General features: G+C 37.8%; 1 protein-coding gene across 1 annotated transcript in view; it reads right to left on the bottom strand.

The window, feature by feature from the left end:
- Positions 1–22,988, bottom strand: part of PIK3CB (phosphatidylinositol-4,5-bisphosphate 3-kinase catalytic subunit beta) — a 194,947-nt gene that overhangs the window by 29,122 nt on the left and 142,837 nt on the right. The window contains exons 14-16 of the mRNA XM_080798202.1: positions 19,623–19,744; positions 16,452–16,595; positions 14,924–15,023 (exon numbers count right to left, since the gene is read on the bottom strand). Of these exons, the coding sequence (XP_080654328.1) occupies positions 14,924–15,023; positions 16,452–16,595; positions 19,623–19,744 (366 nt within the window). The remainder of the gene's footprint in view (positions 1–14,923; positions 15,024–16,451; positions 16,596–19,622; positions 19,745–22,988) is intronic.

Here is a 22,988-nt window from a genome sequence, read left to right as displayed (position 1 = left end):
CAACTGCTTATTTTATGTCTAAGAATTACATGTAGAGGTCACTTTTAGACAACAGCCTTGAGCAATGAAATGTAGAACAAGGCAAAAGGGCCCACAGTGGGTACCTGGCTGAATACAGACAGGTGACCCACTTCAAAATATCCATAAGCCCTGACTGACCAATGGCCTATTTACAACCAGGCACAGTTACCAAAAGGGGGATAATTCCATAGGTTCCCATACCTCCTCACCTTCCCCCTTTAAAAACAGCCCCCACCCACTGCCTCATTACAGACTGTTCTTTGTGGGTTTTTTTGCTGTCCTGTTCACCGCTCCCTTGCAGTGTATTCAATAAACTTCTATCTCCTTTGTTCTGCCTTGGGTGAATCCTCTTACCTCCCATACCACCAGCTTCTAGGCTACCATCACCCCACGTTTGGGGGCCTCCATCTGATCGGGACTGACAACACACTACAGTCCTAGAAATTTTAGATAGCTAGTAAAATGGCAAAATCTTACTGAAGAAAACTAGAAATATAATGGCCATTATGTGGAAATTTCCAATTAGATAAAACATGTAAGCAATACACTTGAAATCAAGTGTTTCCAAATTAAATAAACAGAATGGGATATGCACTTATAGTATGAAGCAGCCTCTAAAAGCTTCAAAATTCCAAATAGTTTCATTGAAGATTCACTGCAAAAGACTAATGAAAAATTAAAGAGAAAGGGTATTTAAAACAAAAACTGTAACAGACAGGCATAAGACTGACATAATTTCTACTGCTCCCCTTCATCCTTAATTTGAGTATCCATTCTACTCACCCTCTGTCTGAATTGCCTTTCTACTCTAAAGAGACCATTAAACAGCTTATAAAACAAGACTACCTGAGGCTATGGGCCATTCTCTTCTAACTTTCCCATCTTGCTCAAAGGCAGAACCTGAGGGCCACAAAGAATTTCTTAAACCCAGGAGAGGATTCTGAAAATTTCTATGAGTGGATTACCCCTGGAGCCCAGGGAAGAGAGGGAAATAAAATTTCACATTATCCTTTTCTTTCCAGTTCCAGACCAATTGGTTATTGATCCTTTCTCTCCCAGAGAAAAGTATTTCTTTCTTGCTTGCTGGTCTTGTTTTATATCCTAAGGCTTGGCTTTCTGCTCACCTGAGCTATGTAAGTTGTTGTTGTGTTTTTCTGTTGTTGCTGTTGTTTTGGTTATGTTTAGGAGTAACTCTAGATCTTGTGAGGGTAACATCTTTTGCATATACTTTGAAGATGCCTCGTAGATCCATGGGATTGCTCAATACTGCCAGAAACAGCTGACTATTTGTCAAGGTTGAAACATGACAAGATATTTGAAAGGACTTTAATAACTTTATGGTGAGAAATTTGCCCAAATTGGAAGATATTATTCAGAGCTTGATAGGAATTTTTTAGGCCTTCTCCCCTACGGTTACCCAGCAAGAAAGAAAAACACTCTAACATAGGTGCATAGATGTTATTAGCCCTTTGATATCATTTAGGCAGCCACCCAAGTCTTTGAGGAATTGAAAACAGCTGTCTTTTGTTTTAAAAGTCTAGTCTTTACAGGACCAGAGACAAGGCGAAGAAGCAACTCAAAATCCATCAATACTTTTTACCAAACCCAAAACCTCCCGCTTATCTCAATAGCCTTGTAAGTATTATGAATTCTGGCTTTAAGAGAACAAAAATTATAGGAGGAACCTGCGTTTTTTCCCCTGTGCCTTTGAAGTATTACATGTCCTACCTGAGTCCTCTCCATAATTCTTATCTAGACCATCTCTTTGACAAGTAAACTTCAGGGAGGTAATCCTTATCAAAAGGGGAAAAAAAGGTCATTTGGAACTTGACTTGTTAAAAACAAATACAATTCTTAAGTCTCTTCTCCACAAGTATTAGAAAACGGTTTAGGCCCCTAAGCAGGTAATCTGAACTTATTCCATCTATCAGAAAAACAATTAGAGCCAACTATTTTTCATAAGCAGTGAGTTTTGTATTATTATACCTAATTCATGGTAGTAATTTAAAGCTATAAGCTATATGGTCTCTGTTTGCTTCCATTTGTGTTGGTATATGTGTTCATACATGTGTTTTAAATGTGCAGTATTTTCTACCTCCATATGGGACTGCCAAAATTAATTTGTAGAAAAGCGCTGTTTGTGGCTTAAAAAAAAAGAAGGCACTTACATAAATTTGGACTTCACAAAATTCTCAGGAATGTAACAGAAACTATCCCAGAAGTTTTTCAAGTTCACATACTCTGAAATAATTTTTGGTAAATTAAAGCAAGTTTCAGTCTGTTGCTTGAGTGCAAACAGGCTCATCTTTAGAGTTATCTACAATGACTATAAGGTAGATAAACAACTTTTATTCTACCTGAATTTTCTAGCTAAATTCATGTACTTCTGTCCTAATTTGTTGGCAGAAAAATAACTTAGAATGATGGCTGATTTTGTCTAATGTCTCATGAAGTTTTCATGGGTAAAATAAACAACTGTTTATTTTAAACAGATTAAGGGAATAAGAGTTAATAAAGTTTTAATAAAGTTAATAAAGTTAATAAAGTTAATAAAGTTTTTAGCAACAATTATATTTTATTGTACTTAAAAATAGCTTCCCAAATCTCTGGTAACTTGAAATTTTAGTTTTGCTGAGTTAAAGTAAGTAACAGAAACCTGCTGAGTATTTACATCATTCACAAATAAGAAAATACTGAAATATTAATTACTGAACATAGGTTTATCTACTTGTGGCTTCTTATTAGAGAGAAACTAAAATATATTTGGATGTACTAGTGCACTGGAAAATTGAAAAAGGCATATGCTTCTAGAAATTATGAAATGTATTCATAAACTTGCAAATCTAAAGAATGCTAGTGTTAACAGTTCATAATTTCTTCTAGATTTTTACCAGGAACTAAGGTTTCTAAAAGTTAAGAGTTCTAATTAATATATGTAATTAGAGCCAGCAGAAGTAAGGGAAACATCTCCACATGCAAAGAAAGCAAAATGTGTGTTTTTGGTAAAAGAAGGTACGAGAAATGAAGATACATTTTTGAGGGGTAAAAAGTTGTAGAAAGTTTATGAAAAATAAATCTTTGGAAAGGTATTTTATATGTGGTCAGGGCTAAGACTGGAATGAGTAAGTTTTAATATCAAAAGTAAGCTGGTATTGGGGCGCCTGGGTGGCTCAGTGGGTTGGGCCGCTGCCTTCGGCTCGGGTCATGGTCTCGGGGTCCTGGGATCGAGTCCCGCGTCGGGCTCTCTGCTCAGCGGGGAGCCTGCTTCCCTCTCTCCCTCTCTCTCTGCCTGCCTCTCTGTCTACTGTGATCTCTCTCTGTCAAATAAATAAATAAAATCTTTAAAAAAAAAAAAAAAAAAAAAAAGTAAGCTGGTATAAAATTAGAATTTGGTTTTCTGTTTTTTATTTTTTAACTTTTAGTGTACTTTTCTTTACCTTTAAGTGATCTGCCTAGAAAACAAAGATACTGTGTTTTAACAAAATAATTTCCTGTGGTTGCCGTCTTTATCAGGTTGTTGATTACTTAAGAAAACTGAGCCTTCTCAGTATTAAAAGAGCTAAGTGTTGCTAATAGATAATTAAGTATTAAGTTTCATGATGATCTGTGATCCTATCTAACTACTCAAGGGCTTTAAAATTTCATTTCCCCCCGCCCAAACTTCTCAAAATCAAATTATAAATGTTCTTTTTGACCTGGGATAAACTTTGGGATTTTTCCAAAGGCTCCTAGACCATTTCAAGGGATCTCTTAAACTAATTAGGTTTATTTGATATGTAAAATTACGTAGAAAATATTGTCAAACAAGAAGTAAGCTGGGCAACCCTGTCGGGACCCCCTCACTCTTGAGAGCTTTTTATCTTCACTTAATAAACTTCTATTGCTTTTACTCACCAAAAAAAAAATAAAATAAAAAAAAAATAATAATAATAACAACAACAACAACAACAGTAAGCCTTCTTTATAAAGCATTTGTATTCTAAAAATTATATGAAATTCCTAGAAACCTAGCATGCCCTAGTATAATATTATCACTTATAATTCTGATTATCTTAAAAGGTTTGACATCCTCTGGGACCCCAATAAAAAATGGCAAAAGTGAGCCATCTTCCTACTATTACTGCTTCCCTTCTGAAATTGCTGTCATTAAAACTGAGGCTCACACTAAAAGGATTAAGCCTGAGTATCAGAAAAATGCCCCAGCTGACTTTCATGCTAAGGCAACAGCAACACATCTATAAAGATTATGGCACATGTGAAAGAAATCCCTTCTGCTTCTGCAAAACCTGCCCCTCACTGCCAGACTTTTGCCATCCTGATGGATTTGTAAGATGGCAACAGTCTGTTCCTGAATTAGAGAAATTAGCATGGGTAAGCAATAGCTGTAAGTTAAACAAATGTTTGAGGCTATGAGAAACCCAAGATGGCTACTTGGTTCTTGCTGACTCCCTGGCAAACTCTATTTTTTAGTTTGTGGATTCCTTCACCCACCATAATGCATTTAAGATGATACAAATTATGAACAGAGATTGGTAAGGAGACTTTTATTAAACTGCAAATGCAGTCTACCAGTAATGTCTGACCTGTCAGGTCCATAATCCCCAAGAAGAACTATTTTTGTCCCAAGAGATTTCAGACCTCCTCCTTCTGGGCCTTCTGAGTATCTGTAGATGACTTCATTCAATTGCCACTCAGTATGGACTACCAATATGTTGATACTGTACGTGTGTTTTCCAGATGGGCTGAAGCATTCCGAAGCTCCAAGGCTGATGTCCTCAGAGTGTATTTCCCACTTGTGGTATACCTTCCACAATCCCCAGTGATGAAGGCCCCCACTTCACTGGACAAATCACATAAGGCTTAATAAAAACCTGGCAAACTTCTTAGAATTAACATTGTCCCTATCACCTTCAATCATAAGGCAAGACTGAGAGAATTAATCGGATTTTCAAACTTAAAATTTCTAAATTTGCCTCAACTATTGGACTTTCCTGGCCTAAGGTATTATCTTTGGTCTTGCAGACTATTAGTAGTTACCCCTTTAGGAAAAAAACTTACTGCATATATGACAGTCACCAGCAGACCAATGTCTATTAGTATACAGCCTTTTGCTGATCCCTTGTTGTCTCATGCTCCTAAGACCAGCTACTGTAAATCTCTAATATCTTATGCTCAAGCCTATCATCAACAGATTAAAGAAGACTTCTTGGATCCCAATTCAAAGGTTCCTGTTGGTCACAGTCTAGAGCTTGGTGAATGGTCATTCTGGAAATGTCATCGAAGATAGCTGTTAAGCCCCACTGGAAGGGACCTGACCCAGTGCTCTTGACCACTACACTGCTTGGGTATTCATCTCACAACTAATGACAGTTCCACCTCCAACCTGGTCTTGTGCAGAGGCTGGCAACCTCTAAGTCAAATTGATGAGAAAGAGATGTAGCTGACCTTGAGGCGGACTGCTTCTGCCCAAGGTGATAGATCAAGACTTTAGACCTTAACTAAACATGAAAACCTTTATTCTTCCCCCTTTTTTTAACTCTGGCATTAGCCTGAAAGATAATGCCCTCATCTTTTTCTCCCCAGGCCACTGCTTAAGGGAGGTAACTTCTGGATTTTAAAACAACCTTATAGTTCAAATAAGAGAAAAATCTGAGACCCTAACTTTTCACAAGCAAAATAAGACAACTCATTGGGTGACTCCCTTGAAGTTGCACTGTTGAGTTAGAAAGGACCTGCTGGGAGGTTTTCATGATTCAAGAATTCACTCCTCTTGGCAGGTCCCTACTTCCCTGGTTACAGGTAAACGTAAATTAGCTCATGATCAGGAAATTCTCAATTCTTGAAATTACTGCAGAATCTGCTGCTAAAGCAACAGAGGCCCAACAACCATCCTTAGATTCTTTAGCCAAGGCTGTTCTTAATAGTAAGACAGCCCTCGATTATCTTTTAGCCAAGCAGGGGAGTACCTCTGCTGGGGCCAACAACACCTGCTGTATCCGGATTAACATTTCTCAGGAAGCTGAAACTCCGTTACATAAGATCACTGAGCAAGCTACTTGCCTTAAAAGGACTCTTCAACAGGGTCTTTCTTTGACTGGTCTGGGTCTTGCGGACCATAGCTCCAAAAGCACTCCAAACACTGGGAATTATCCTGCTTATAGTTATCATAATAATTGCACCAAATAATTCTCTCACAAGTTTTAAATGTTAAGCCACTAACCATCAAGTAAATGAACTCCTTAAGATTGGAATGTCAAAAAAAGAACAAAGAGAATGACTGACTTCCATAACCTATGAATACCACAGGGATTAAGCAAAAATATCCTAACCTATGGATAATGGAATCCAACAAAAGGGACAACAAAAACTTTGAGAACTTCAAAACAGTATCTGATAGTGACACTAACGCCTTAAATTTTGATCACATCTCTCCATTAAGCTGAGAGCCTGATCAAAAGGAAAATGTTAAAAGAAAATGACTGGCCCCAAATGCTAGGTCAAGTCACCAAACTGAGGCTTAATACCTAACCTAACTGCAACTTCAACCTCCCCCCCCCTTCTTAAAAGATTTATTTATTTGAGAGAGAGCAAGCAGGGGGGAAGAGGGAGAGAGAAACTCAAGCAGACTCTATGCTAAATGGAGAGCCCTAATCAGGGCTCAGTCTCAACCCCGAGACCATGACCTGAGCCAAAACCAAGAGTCGGACGGTTAACTAACTGTGCCACCCAGGCGCCCCCTTTTCTTTGTTTTTAAAATTTGTTTATTTTGTGTGTGTGTGAGAGAGAGGGCATGAGTGGGAAGAGGTACAGAGGCAGAGGAATAAAGAGAATCCCAAGCAGCCTCCATGCTGAGCTCAGTGCCCAACAGCGGGGCTTGATCTCATGACCCTGAGATCATGAGTCCTGTGCTTAAGTGACTGAGCCACCCATGTGCCACCCCCTCCCAGGAAAGTATAGTCTTAGGCAGGAATTTTCTGGTCAGTACCAATAAGGTAATCTGTCACAGGAGCCCTCTCAAACCCCTAAAGGAAAATGAGGAAATCCACCTCCAATAATAATAAGACCCTCAGTCCCTTCCCCTAAGGGAAGGTAACTGTCCTAAAACAATCATTTCTGTCCTAAAACAAACGTTTCTTTTCTTTTGTTAACTGCCCCCCCCATTTCTCCCTACAAAATCCTTCTATTTTGCAACTCAAAGTCCCCTCCACTAGATTAGTTGGATAGGACCCTGCCCAATTCATGAATCAATTAATAAAGTCAATTAGATGGTTTTTAAAAAATGGGATTTTATTCTCCATGAAATGAATATTCAGGGATTTTAAAAATGAAAATGACATAATACATCTACATTTTAAAAAGGTTACTTTATCTGCTATGCAGTACAGGAGATACGTGTACAACAATGGAAACAAAAGGCAAAACTTAAGAAGTTAATGAAGACATCCAGGTGAGGCGCGCCTGGGTGGCTCAGTCGTTAAGCACCTGCCTTCAGCTCAGGTCATGATCCCAGAGTCCTGGGGTCGAGCCCCACATCAAGCCCTGCATCGGTCTCCCTGCTCAGTGGGAAGCCTGCTTCTCCCTCTCCCACTCCCCTGCTTGTGTTCCCTCCCTTGCTGTTTCTCTCTCTCTCAAATAAATAATAAAATCTTAAAAAAAAAAAAAAGACATTCAGGTGAGAGAAGATAATGGATTGGTAGAGGACAGTAGCCATGAGTACAAGAGACACTGATAGGTATGAGATATTTTTAAGAGGACTATAAAATTAAGGGGACTAATAGTATCATTTCATGTAATTGTGAAGAAAAAATGGCCCATAATAAATGGTGAGTAAATGTTAGCTATTATTACCAACATTAATGGGCTTTCCAAAAGGATCAGATAATAGTTGTTTTAACATGAATGAAAAATCATAATATAATCATAATATAATAATATATTACACATATATAATGTAAATCATGTATGAAAAGCTATGGGAGCTTCTTTGGCAATGCAAATGAGTTAGAAAAGTATAATGAAACTGGGAATTACCACAAGGATAGTTTATAAAATAGGGTGGACACCAGAGAGGTATAGGAATGAGTAGGTTAAGAGTGAGGAAACAAATGGCCTTCAAATGAGATCAAGAGGATGGGAAATACAGCAAGGTAGGGAGTCTCTGCCATGAGGAAAAAACAATGTACCAAGAAGCAAAGTCGGAAGAGGTTTTTTTAATTCTACAAAATATTTTGTCTAAGTGGACTGAATACACAGATTCAGATTATATCAGCTAGATATAACTACCTTGCTAATAACTTCCTGGTCACATACAGTTTATAGTCTGATGTTTACACCCAGACAATAATCAACACCTATAGTAAAACCTTCAGGACTCATTTCTCTAACATGCACCCAGACACCTAGATACAGTAAAGGTGTTAATTCTCCCCAATGTTTTCATCAGTGCCAAGACTGAAACTGATTTTTCCCTGGCTTCTCCAAAGGAACCTATGGTTTTTTACCATGGTAACTGCATATTGGAGGAAAGGAAATAACCAGACCTTTTCAAACTTCTAGATACTGGCTTTGAAATGACACTAATTCTAGGAGACTCAAAATGTCACTGAGGTCCACCAGAATAGATGCTTACGGAACTAAGCGCAGATATGTTTCGCAGTGCGCCCATTGGGTCCCAAACCCCAAACCCATCCTCTGGCTATTTCTTCAATTCTAGAATGCATAATTGGAATAGATATACTCAAGAGTTGGCAGAATTTCCATATTGGTTCCCAGACCTATGGAGTGAGGGCTATTTTGGTGGAAAGGTCAAGCAGAAGTTATCACAACCATCTCTACCTAAGAAAACAATAAACCAAAAGCAGTATCCATTCCTGCAGGACTTAAAAGATGCAGGGGTGGTAATTCCCATCACAAACTTATTCATCTTGCCTATTTGGCCTATGCAAAGGACACACAGATCTTAGAGAATTACAGTGGATCATCCTAACATTAATTAGGTGGTATACCAAATATGGTTTCGTTGTGTAATGAAGTAACACATCCCCTGGTACTTGGTATACAACTATTGAGCTAACAAACGCTTTTTCCTCCATAACTGTCAATAAAGTATCACAAGAGGTTTCCTTAAGCTGGCAAGGCCAACAATACATTTTCACTGTCATTTCTCAGGGGTATATCAACTCTCCAGCTCTAAGTCATAATTTAATTTACAGAGATCTTGACTGCCCCTACTCTCAACAAGATACCACTCTGACACCTTTATAATATTAGACTGATCCAACCTAGTGAGTAAGAAACAGCAACTTTAGAAGGTAGGAAATATTCCAACAAAAATTTGGGGCCTTTTACCTCAACGAAACTTGAAGCACTCAATTTATATGGAGTATATCAAGATATTCTAAGGTAAAGAAAAATTTGTTACTCTGGCCCCTCCTACAACCAAAAATGAGACACAGTAGCTAGGGGGCCTCTCTGCATTGTAAAGGCAGTCTAAGTGTACCCTCAGGTGGGTAATATACTGTAGTCTATTTCCTAAGTGACCTAAAAGGGTGCTAGTTTTGAATGAGAGCCCAAATAAGAGAAGGTTCTGCAGTAAGTTCAGACTGCTATGCAAACTGCTGTGCTACTTGGTCCTATGATCCAACAGATCTAATGGTTCTTGAACTGTCAGTGGCAGATACAGATGCTGTTTGGAGCCTCTGGCAGGCCCCTATAGGTAAATCACAGCACAAGTCCTCAGGATTTTGGGAAAAAACACCTGCCATCTCCGGTAGATAAATACTCTCCTTTAGAGAAACAGCTCTTAGCTTGCTAATGGGACTTCATACTGAATGATTAAACACTGGCCACCAGGCAAGCATGTGAACTGAGCTGCCAAATATGAATTGGGTGTTATCTGACCCACCAAACCATAAAGATAGGTGAGCAAAATAGTGTTCCATCAACATATGAAAGTGGTGTATATAAGACTAGACCAGAGCAGGTCCTGAAGGCACAATAAGTTCTATGAAAAAGTGACTCAAATGTCCATGGTTTCCCATGGACTTGTTACACTACCTTCTTTTTCTCAGCCTGCTCCTATGTCCTCAAAGGAAGTTCCCTTCAGTCAGTTAACAAAGGAAGAAAAGAGAAGACTCAACATGATTTACAGTATGTAGGCATCATATGAAAGTTGACAACTGTGGTACTACAGCCCCTTTCTGAAACATTTCTAAAGGACTGTGCTCAAGTTCTGGTGGGCAGAACCTTGGAAACTGCAATTCACTGTTCACTTTGCTTGGAAGGAGAAATGGCCAGACATGCAATTATATACCAATTCATGAGATGTAACTAAAGCTTGGCTGATGGCCAGGGACTCAGAAGGAACATGACTAGAAAATTAGTGACAAAGAAATTTGGGGAAGAGATATGTAATAAGCCTCTCTGAATGTACACCAAAGGGTGTCTCTGGAAGAGGATTTTTATAATCAAATGGATAGGATGACCCATTTTGTGGATACTAGTCAGCCTCTTTTCCCAATCACCCCTGTCGTCACGCAATGGCTTCATGAACAAAGTGGCCAAGGTGGCAGGGATGGAGGTTATACATGTGCTCAGCAATATGGACCTCCACTCACTAAAGCCAACCTGGCTATGACCACCACTGAGTGACTACTGTGCCAGCAGCAGAGACCAACACTGAGACCCTAATATAGCACCATTTACCTTTACCCAGGATGGTCAGCCAGCTATCTGGTGACAGGCTGATTACACTAGACTGCTTCTACTATAAAAGGGGCAATATTTCCTTCTTACTGGAATAAACACTCAACTCTCCATATGGATTTGCCTTCTCTGCATGCAATGTTTCTGCCAAACTATCATCAGTGGAGTCACAGAACACCTTATCCACCATTGTGGTATTCCATACAGCATTGCTTCTGATCAAGAAACTCATTTCACAGCAAACGAAGCTTAACAATGGGCTCATGCTCATGGTATTCACTAGTCTTACTATGTTCTTAACCTGAAGTAGCTTGCTTGACAGAAGAGTAGAATGGCCTTTGGAAGACTAAGTTACAGTACCAGCTAGGTGGCAATACCTTATAGGACTTGGGCAAAGTTCTCCAGAAAGCTGTATATGATCCAAGTCATCATCTGCTACATGACACTGTTTCTCCCACAGCCAGGACTCAAGGGTCCCAAAATCAAAGTTTAAAAATGGAAGCAAAATTTTGCTTCCTTTTCCTGCATCCTTATGCTTTATGGACATAGAGGTCTTAGTTACAGAAGGAAGAATGGTTCCAGTGGGAGACATGACAATGATTCCACTGGACTAAAAGTTAAGACTCCAGCCCAGCCACTTTGAGCTCCTTATGTCTTCATATCAACAGGCAAAGAAGGGCACGATGATGCTGGCTGGAGTGATTGATCCTGACTACCACAAGGAAACCGGCCTACTACTCCACAGACAAAAGGAAAAGTATGCCTAGAATACAGAATATATTTCTTCTAAGCATGACCATGTCCTATCATTAAGACCAATGGACAATTACAAGCTAACTCAGGTAGGACTACTAATGACCTGGACCCTTCAAGAATGAAGGTTTTGGGGGGAATCTGGATGGCTCAGTTGGTTATGCAGCTGACTCCCATGTGCTCTTGCTCAAATAAATAAAACCTTAAAAAAAAAAGAAAAGAAAAGAACGAAGGTTTGGGTTAACTCTGCAGGTCAAGAACCACAAGTGAAATGCTTACTAAAGGCAAAGGGAATACAGAAAGGGTTGGAAGAAGCTAGTAACAAATACCAGCTATGACCACATGACTAGTTACAGAAATGAGGATTAACTGTCATGAGTATCTCCTCCTTGTTTTGGTATGCATGTTTTTGTGTATATACTATATGTACACAGACACACAGTCTTTGTTTCCTTCCCACTGTTTTCCTTTATCTTTCTTTTTTTAAAGATATTATTTGAAGAGAGAAAAAGAGAGAGAGAGAGAGCACGAGCAGGGGGAAAGGACAAAAGGAAAGGGAGAAGCAAACCCCGCTTGAGCTCAACAGAGGGCTTGATCCCAGACCCTGGGATCATGACCTGAGCTAAAGGCAGTTAATGAACTGAGCCACCCAGGCGCCCCTTCCTTTATCATGTAACGTAAGATGTACTGATTTTATATCATAGTATTTAAGCGTTAATTTTACATCATATTATTTAATTTTCAGAGAAACAAGAAGAGTAGGCCACACTCAAGGATATTACTTCTCGTGCTGGGAAAGAGGTTAGTGCATTTTTGGTTGTACTCAGGGTAATTTTATCATGTTAAGGGCATTTTGAACTTGCTACAGTCTTTACCTGGAGATTAAATATGGTTTTCAGAGCTGTGTCTACATGCCAAGTTGATCTATGATGGTTAATTTTAGGTATTAACTTGACTTGGCCATGAGGTGCCCAGATATTTGGTCCAGCATCATTCTAGGTGTGTCTGTGAGGGTGTTTTTGGATGAAATTAACATTTGAATGGGTAGACCGAGTAAAGCAGGTTGCCCTTCCTAATATGGGTGGGTCTTGTCAGAATCTGTGAAGTTCTGAATAAAGCAGACTTTCCAGCAAATAAGAAGGAACCCCGTCTGACTGCCTTGAGTTGGGACACAGGTCTTTTCCTGCCCGGAATTAAAACTCCTTACATGTTAAGCTTGTCTGCTTTCAGACTAGAACTTCAAAAGTAGCTCTCCTGGGTTTTCAGCTCGCATAACTGAAGATCTCAGGACTTCTCAGCTTCCATAATTACATGAGCCAATTCTTTATAATAAATCACAATCTCACCATCTTCCTTGGCTTCATTCTCTCTATACAGCTAACCCTTAAATAAAGGGTTAGAGGTACTGACTCTAGCTCCAGCCCTATGTAGTTGAAAATCTGCATATAACTTGTGACTCCTCAAAAACTTAACTACTAATAGTCTACTGTTGATGGAAAGCCTTACCAATGACATAAACCGTCGATTAACATAATTTGTCCGTTATGTGTATTATATACTATATTCCTACAATAAAGTAAGCTAGAGGAAATAAAATCATAGGAAGAGAAAATACATTTACAGTACTGTACTATACCCCAAAAATTCAGTGTATAAGTGGACTCGTGTTATTCAAATTCATATTGTTCACGGGTCAAACATGCACATACACAAACACACACACCCCTTATTGGTTGTTTCTCTGTAAAATACTAACATACTCTTCACTGAACTAACACGAACTACAACATCAAAAGCTACAAGCATCTCCTCCACTGTGAACTCTTCCCTAATGTCTTAAGTCTGTTTACATGTCTGTCTTTTGTGCTTCCACAATATTCCCATTACAATAATTCTATCATAACAATCACTGACTTGTCTATCTTCTCTGGAATATAAACTCCTTGATAACAATGACACAACTATATTCACTTCACATTACCAGAACCTAACACAAACCCTGGCATATAGAAAGTTCCGAGTAAATATATATTAAACCATTAACAAAACCTTCTTTTGTTTATTTAGAGGATACTCAATTTAAGAAAGATTATTCCTAAGAACAAAAGCATATTGTTGCTACCTGTCAATGAAGGATTCTGGCATGAAGAAGCTAGAATAAAGGGCTATTTTATTTTGATGGCAGAAATGCTCTCATCACAACCTTCAGGGGACCAATGACCTATCAGCAAACCAAGTCTGAGCCACAGTTATGCTACTCACTTGTAAGCAAGCAATTAAAAAACGTTTACTATTTGCAAACACTTAGCTGTATAAATCAGGATTATCTCCAAAACAAAAGAAATAAATAGATACTGAGACTACAACTGTCAATAATAGTCCCAGATTTTGAAATTCTATATTTAGTGAAATAGTTTCACGGTTCTGTTTAATGGCTTTTATTTTATTTTAGCCTTAAAACATATTTATACTGATAAAATGACATTGCTATTTTATATATTGATTCTATGTTTAAGTTTTGATTTATAAAATAGAGTTATGGTACTAAAAGTGTGAAAACTCCCAGTAGGATTAAAAAAAAAGTTAGTTTTATAGCTGGACAGACTTAACTTTAAAATTTATTCCTGTCACTTAATAGTTAGTTTTTAGGCAAGCTACTTAATCTCTTGGAGCCTCAGTTTCCCCCTTGTCAAATCCAGACACTATTGGCAACTACTGTGGCACATTATTAGGAGAGTAAAGAAATATACTTCAAACACTTAGTATGGTTCCTGGCATATAAGCATTTAGTATCTGACCTATCGATATCACTAATAACTTACCACCTGCCATGATTAGAAAATGAAGGCCTGGAAAGAAGATAAGGGTCTGCAGACATACACACACACACACACACACACACACACACACACACACACATACACACACACATACATACATATACATAATTTGAAAAAGCAGCTTGAAGAATCTGAATTCTAGATCCTATAACAACTATGGACTTAGTTGTCAAAATATCTCAAACTAAAACATATGGCAAAATACATAAAGACAGAGAGGCACTCAATTAATGTTCTGCTAAGTTTGTTGACATTTCATTTCTTGACTTATAATTTAAAAATGTATTAACTAGGTTTAGTTACTAAAACCTCTATGACATAATGTGAGAAACAGCATATGATACAATTTGTCAAATGCCACGTGGCAAACTGAACAGAAGACTAAAAAAAAATGCGAGGGGTGCCTGGGTAGCTCAGTGGGTTAAAACCTCTGCCTTCGGCCCAGGTCATGATCCCAGGGTCCTGGGATCGAGCCCCACATCGGGCTCTCTGCTCCACGGGGAGCCTGCTTCCTCCTCTCTCTCTGCCTTGTCTCTCTGCCTACTTGTGATCTCTGTCTATCAAATAAATAAATAAAATCTTTAAAAAAAAAAAAAATCCGATACCTGCTTGGAAAGCACTTTCATGTGCCCAACACTTCCCCGGCAGTATGCTTCAAGGATAACACCAAATTGTACTGAGACAGCAGGAATATGCACTTCTGACCTACAAATAAATTAATACTATTGAGACAGGCTGCTTTTAAAATACTTCAGATCACCAAATAAAAATACTGACTTCATATTCTATTATGAAATAAACTTCTGATGCCAATCAAAAAAAGAACACATTATCTTGTTCACAATTATTAGTGGGATGGTCAATTTCCCAAGTCTTTAAACACCACAGTTCAAAAACACGTGATTTTGTAGTTAATTTTTTATTCAAAAAAATTCAAAATTTTCACATCTCACCTTGCTTATTACTTTTTGTAGTTGAAATGGTAATATTGCCAATTAAATGACAATAAAGTAAAGATTCATATCACACAACTGACTAGTCACTCAATTAGCTTCTATACAATTTTTTCTCACTTAAAGAATGCTGTACATGTTTGAAAAAGGAAGGAACACCTTGTTTTGTTATTCCTTGGGGGGCTTAAAATTAGGAAGACTGAACTGCAGGAGAAGATGACAAGTTTAAAATAAGAAAGGAAAACCTCTATGAATAATAAGGAAGTCAAGATTCAGAAATATAACCCCCCAAATTAACATCAAAATAATATAGAGCTTATTTTCCTTAAGAACTTTGGCAAAAACGGAGTTAAGTCATATTTTTCTGATAATCATTAGTTTTAATATTCTGAAGTCCAGATGAAAATGACTGAAAAATGTCTGAGTACAGTCAGAAATGAGGAGCCAACAATTTTCCCAGGACAGAAGAACTTTAGTTATCCTTCTTGATTTTACTCCTATATAAACTTGGTGAAATAAGACTCATGTATTTCTGAAAATGACCTAATAAAGAAGCCGAAAGGGGCGCCTGGGTAGCTCAGTGGGTTAAGCCTCTGCCTTCGGCTCAGGTCATAATCTCAGAGTCCTGCATCGGGCTCTCTGCTCAGCGGAGAGCCTGCTTCCTCCTCTCTCTCTCTCTCTACCTGCCTCTCTGCCTACTTGTGATCTCTCTCTCTGTCAAATAAATAAATAAATAATCTTTACAAAAAAAAAAAAAAAAAGAAGCCGAAAATAATGTTGCTGTTCTTATAGAAAAACTTTAAAACCTCTACCTATTAGTAGCAATGATAGTATTACTACCCAAAGCCTTTTGGAAGGAATTTTAAGTCCGGTTTTAGCCCAAATACATTGTGAGTACATAATAAGCACATTTGACAAGAAAATAGCAAGACATTAATTATTTGTTTGTTAAAAATCAAGGAGGCTTGGTGGGATACTTATCTGAATTAGTTTGCCAAATCCTGAAAATTAAGAGTTGGGTATCAAGAAATAGGAGAAGACACCAAGACAAGTGCTAATGTTACAGATGGCTCAGAAACAACAAAAGCAGCTGATGAGTACACTAAATGTCCTGTATTATGCTGATTTATATTTACAAAAGCACAAGGTGGACTCAAATTGAAAAATACAGAAGACTTACCTAAGGTGCCAAAAGAGAAACTGCCCTATCCTCCGATTAGCCAGTGCTCTTTCTAATAGGAATCTAGAGAGGGCACAATCAAGAAAAGGCTCATATTTTAAAACTTGCACCAGTTGTAAGAGATATTGAGAGAGCTCTTCATCACTAAAAGAAACAAAAGAACAGAATAAGTCACTCAATAACCAGTGGCAGAAAAAGATTCCTTCCGATCAAACTATCAAATACTAACTTGCTGAAACACAATGGTTCGTGGGGGTAAGGCCTGTTGCATGCTTATATTCACTATTCCACTGTTAAAATAACACAAGAAAAGCTCAGGATTTCCTGTGGGCAGGAGGGGGAGTGAAAAGGAAAGGAGCAAAGAACAGATATCTGGGGCATTTTAATTATCTAAGTTGATATGATTAATGACTGTATTTACAATCAGCCTAGAGTTAAAAAAAATCAGGTACTTTAATACTGATTTCTGATCATGCTGGAAAAGTGATATCTCAGTCAACCAGTTTTTTAAAATAAAAATTCCATCAGTAATTTAGCAATTTATTTTTCTTTCCTATCATTAGGATTAAGTAATTCCTTTTCACAGATAGTGAATGTTAAAATATTAACTTAATAGTTTAAAGGATAAGGAAATGAGTGTATGTATAAGTGAATTATACATACTGAATTAATACAACATAATGTTGTAATTAAATGAGCTGAATTAACATTAGTAGTTCTCTAGTTTGTGTCACATATAAACACACTCTCATCAGAGGCAATTCCAGTGGTCAGATAAGATATGAATCCCAAGTCCTCTACTTGCTAACTGTAGTCTTGGGCAATAAATGGTTAAGAAAGTAATCTAATGCAGATCTGGGACTGAAACCCAGGGCACTATATTTAAAAATAAACAAACAAACAAACTAAAAAACCTCATAAGCAGAAAATCTATCAAAGGAAAACTCATCAGAATTACCAAATGGAACATGGAGATCACAGCAATCTCCTCCTGGGGACCAACACACTTAAGAAAAACACTTGGCTCAGCCCAAAGCAGTCCAAGTAGATGCTTCCCCTCAGGTCTTCAAGGTAAACTGAGGGAAACTAAGAAGCAACTAGGAGCCTCATTTTTTAAAACTACTCAACAATCTTAAGTTTACTGTAAAATCTTTGTCCTTTAAAAACCTGCAAGTGGTGTAAAAGACAGAAAGAAGTACTGAAACAGAAGGAGGCTTCTTCTTTCCTCACACTTTGAACTTTACTCCCCTAAAACAGCAACTATGGAAGAGTTTGTGTAATTTCTTTTGGATTATCACATGACTTTTAAAAAGAAGAAAAAGGATAACAGTATCCATAATTTTCTGAGAACTTCTCTTTTTCAAATAACCATACAGTATAATCTTCATTTTTGAGACTGGCAATGAATAAACCTGAAAATGCCCAGTGTCGGAGACTGTTTTAATAACGACATTTCTTCAAATAAAGCTCATAGATTTTCATACATATACTGGCCAAAGGGAACTGTATAAGCATGTTCACTGCAGCACTGTTTATAACAGGGAAGTCTGGAGAAAACAAAAATGTTCTTCAATAAGGAAATGGAGTAAATAAGATATATCCCTACAACAGAATATTTCACAGTAGTGAAAGGAACAAACTATTATCTATATTCAATGGGAGAGAATGACCTCAAAAACCTATGGTGGATGTTTAAAAAGCAAGATTTAAAATAAAACATATAGTAAGACGTATTAGTGTAGTTTTTAAATGTACAATGTTGGGGCGCCTGGGTGACTCAGTGGGTTAAAACCTCTGCCTTCAGCTCAGGTCATGATCCCAGGGTCCTAGGATCGAGCCCCGCATCAGGCTCTCTGCTCAGCGGGGAGCCTGCTTTCCCCCCTCTCTCTGCCTGCCTCTCTGCCTACTTGTGATCTCTGTCAAATAAACAAACAAAATCTTTAAAAAAAAATTTCTTTTAAATGCACAATGTTACTCTATATTTTTATAGTTATAAAAATGTAGTATAAACAGAAAAATGTGGTACAGAAGGATACATGCCAAATTCATGATAATGGCTGTTTTGGGGAAATAAAAGTAATTAGCACTAGGTAAAGTAACTACGAGGATTTCACTTTTAACTATAATGTTATTTGCTTAAAAGTATTTTTTAAAAATGACAAAATACTAACATTTCTTAATTCTGAGTGGTAGACAGGAAAGAATTAACATAACAGCAGGCCTGAACTTTATCCTTTAAAAAAAAAAAAAACCTGTTAACACTCTGGCCCTTTTGGCTGGCATCTGGAAACAGATTTCAGAAGGCTTCCCACCACCTAACAGGTAAGAGTGGATTTGTGTGCATAAATTGTTCTTACAAAGTGTATGGTTTACGCTCAATACTCATTTTTCTGGGAGTCTAGAATTTTGCTTTTTGTTAGGCAAAGAGGGCTTCTGTGACTAGCCCCCAATAAAAATTCTGACTGCTGGGATGTCTGGGTGGCTCAGTCGGTTGAGCGTCTGCCTTCGGCTCAGGTCATGATCCCGGCGTCCTGGGATCGAGTTCCGCATCAGGCTCCTTGCTCCGCAGGGAGCCTGCTTCTCCCTCTGCTTCTGCCTGCCACTCTACCTGCCTATACTCTATCTCTCTGACAAATAAATAAATAAAATCTTTAAAAAAAAAAAATTCTGACTGCCACATCTCTAAGAAGCTTCCCCAGTAGATAATTATTTCAGACATGTTGTCACAACTCATTGCGGGGGAATTAAGTATATTCACTGTGATTCCACTAGTAAAGAACTCTTAGAAGCTCCTACGTGGTTTCCTCTAGACTTTGCTCCATGAATCATTTTCTTTTGCCAATTCTACACTGCCTCCTTTTGCTGTAATAAACCACAGCCCAAAGTATGAATATATGTGGAATCTTGTGAACTGTAATGAACTGTAGAAACCAAGGGTGATCTTGGGTACGTCCCAACCCAGTGTGTTTTTGCTTTTTGTTTTATAATAGAGTAAACATGAAAGAAGAGGGAGAGATGGAGATCGAAAGGGAGAGAGAAAAAACACTTTAAAATCTGAATAATTCCTAGCTCTTTCCTTTCTTATGACACATTCAAGCAGACATCACCTTCTCTATCTACCCCCCAGGTTATTATACATCCTTTCCCCCAAGAAAGCCACCTGCAGAATACCTCATCTGTCGCAGGCAGCCGACAGCATATTCTCGCACGTACTGATCTGGATAGTTGAAATCTAGAAGCTCTAACGCCTCCCGGGGGGGCAGTTTAGGCCAAATCTGAAGTAGTGCCTGAAGCTGTTGAAAAATTAAAACTGGTTCAGAAATTATAGGGGAGAAAAGTAATCTACTTTTCCTTGACACACAGGAGCAGAGATCGGTCAAAAGAAAGGAAAAGCATACTTGCAATTACTGAGGCCTCAAAACTCCACTCCTGTTAACGTGGATTAGTAAAGACTGTCTTTGTTGAAATATTCTATAAATAAGCAATGAAGTACTTACCTGGGAATAGAATGATACACTGAATATAATCATTAACTATTAAATAATTTTTCAAAGGAAAAAAGAGAGAAAAATGATCAAGAAATACTTAAAGGTAAAATTCAAAGTACAAATATAAGTACACACTCAAGCTAATGACAGACAATGTACATATAAAAAGTTCATTAATAACAACATAAAATTATTTTGAGGGAGCTTATTTCTAGTTCTTAATATTTTTAAGAATATCTATCACTGGGGCGCCTGGGTGGCTCAGTGGGTTAAAGCCTCTGCCTTCAGCTCAGGTCATGATCCCAGAGTCCTGGGATCAAGGCCCGCGTCAGGCTCTCTGCTCAGCAGGGAGCCTGCTTCCCCCCCCCCCCTCTGCCTGCTTGTGATCTCTGTCTGTCAAATAAATAAATAAATAAATAAAATCTTAAAAAGAAAAAAGAATATCTATCACTTAACAGATTTTTTAAATTGACCATAACAAGTTTACACCCTTTAAATCATAGTAAGTGACTAAAAAGAAATAGTTTATTTTCTATAAACAAGGTAAAAAGAGCCAGTCTCCTATTTACAGATGCCACTTAGAAATGATCTAGACAGAATAAAAAGGAATCCCTCTACAGGGATGAGCTGGTACTGCAGTGGAGGGTGGATTTGGGCAGAAATGTCTACATCTTTGGAAACCCTACTTCCAGAGAGCCCAAACTAGAAAGAACTCTTATCTGTCTCCCATCAGAGCACTGTGAGGCTCATCTTCCTCCTCAAGATTAATTATGTTTATAGCATGTACTCTTATTAGGGATGGCTAAATGAGAAGAAGAGTGATTATGGAAGAGAGAGAAAAAAATTTTTGATAACTATGATTTGTGGCCCTCCAAAGTTCAACTCTATCTGACAAAATCGTATTCTGTATTATCACATAGTATCTATGTGATATTTGGTATCATGTAAGTAGCATGTTAGTAGCACCTGGAATCCGAAGACACACAAAATGTATTGCAAGAATGGGGTTACAAAAATATGGAAAAGAGATGGCAGTACTGGAGAACTTCTCTCAACAGACTGCCAATCTCACAGTCATACTGCAAAAAGTGGCCTAAGAATATCTGCTGTCTAGCTACCTTGTCGTTTGTCATTTAAGCTTTTATGTGAGACTTGGGCTTTGAGAACTAAATAAAAATCATTCATATTTTATTATTTTAATTCTACTAATTATTCAGCCTCTCTCATTAATTAGGTCAGGTGCCAAAACAGGTCAGTAATACTTGAATGAATATCTAGAAGCTATTTATTTTCTCATATCAAGCAAATTTAACCTCACTAAAGATACTTTTTAAAAATTTATTTTTCTATTAATTTTACATTTGCAGAAAAAATAACCTTTGAGTAACTTTTAACAATTTGTTATATTGCTATTATTACTGTATGTTTTCTTAAACTGCTAACATAGTTATGAAATTTGGTATTACAATTTACATAATTATATAAGTTATTCAAATACAGTAAAATATTAGTTTCTTAACTTTTTCTTAAATTTTTAATTATTCTTAAACTTGTGTAAATAAAAGGAATAAGCTTTATACTTGCTCTTTTTATGTATATAGCACATATATACATATTGTACATAAAAAGACACATATTTACCCACGGATCACAATATCATGGGGATGGGGCTATTAGGGGAAAACATGTCTAAACAGGCTCCTAACAGGCGACTGGGTGGCCTAGTTGGTTAAGCATCTGCCTGTGGCTCAGGTCATGATTCCAGGGTTCTGCAAGCCAACCCCATATCATATATGGCTCCCTGCTCAATGGAGAGTCTGCTTCTCCCTCTCCTTCCCTCTCCCTACCCCTCCCCGCCACTTGCACGTAAGTGCTTTCTCTCTCAAATAAATAAAATCTTAAGGGGGGGGGTGCTCCTAACAAGTGTAACAATGAAAAAAAAATTGACAAATATGGGTTTAAAGGTAAGAAACAGGGGCACCTGGGTGGCTCAGTGGGTTAAGCCTCTGCCTTCGGCTCAGGTCGTGATCTCACGGTCCTAAGATCGAGCCCCGCACAGTCTCTCTGCTCAGCAGGGAGCCTGCTTCCCCCCCTCTCTCTGCCTGCCTCTCTGCCTACTTGTGATCTCTGTCAAATAAATAAATAAAATCTTTAAAAAAAAAAAAAAAGGTAAGAAACACCTACCTCATACAACTTTTCATCACTGATGGGATTCCCTCCCCACTTTGCCCAAGGTCCTAATGGACCAGAAATCCCCATTATGGATAGGGGAAATAGGGGGACCATATCCAAGGTCTGAAACAATAGTTTAAAGGTTAAACTATGCTGTGAGTTAAAAACAGCTCTACTATTGGAAGGAAGTTGCCTTTGGTAAGTTTATTTACAATTATTAAAGAATTAATTATATAGATGTAAAACTAAATAAAATATCAAAACTTACTACTTTAGTTTGCGGGAAGCTAAGGAAGCAAATAGGGAAGAGAAATCTGATTCAATGATATAAATAATGAAAACAGTGCTAATTAACTACCTGCCTTCTGCAAAGCCTATTGAAACCCCTTCTACATTATTATTTTCCTGTGGATTAATGGAGGGCTACTCTTTTTTTTTTCCCCTTGGGGTGGGGGTGGTGGAGAAAGGCTTCTATAGAATTTTCACCCATGGCTTATCCCTCTAGGATCAGAATACAAACTTTACACCAGACTTCTGGCTCTCTACTTCTTAAGGTAGTCAATTCACTAAAAATACAGTTTATATTCATTCTTTTGTATCCATACACTTTTTATTCCAACAACTTTTTTTTCTCTAGACTACTAAAAATAGGGATTAGGATTGGCTAATCCTAAATGGAGGATGTTAGTTATATCTGAAAACAATGCTTTAGGTTACCTCTTGGAAATGAGATAAGTGCGCTAAATTTCAAAATGTAAAAATTTCTATCCCCATGCTCATATAAAGAAATAGTAGCAGTGCCTGGGTGGCTCAACAGGTTAAGCACTGGCTCTTGATTTTAACTCAGGTCATGATTTCAGGGTCCTGGGATCCAGCC

This window comes from Martes martes (assembly GCF_963455335.1).
Source record: "Martes martes genome assembly, chromosome: 1".
Lineage (NCBI taxonomy): Eukaryota > Metazoa > Chordata > Mammalia > Carnivora > Mustelidae > Martes > Martes martes.
Note: the sequence above shows the minus strand (reverse complement) of the source record. Positions and strands in the feature narration are given on the sequence as shown.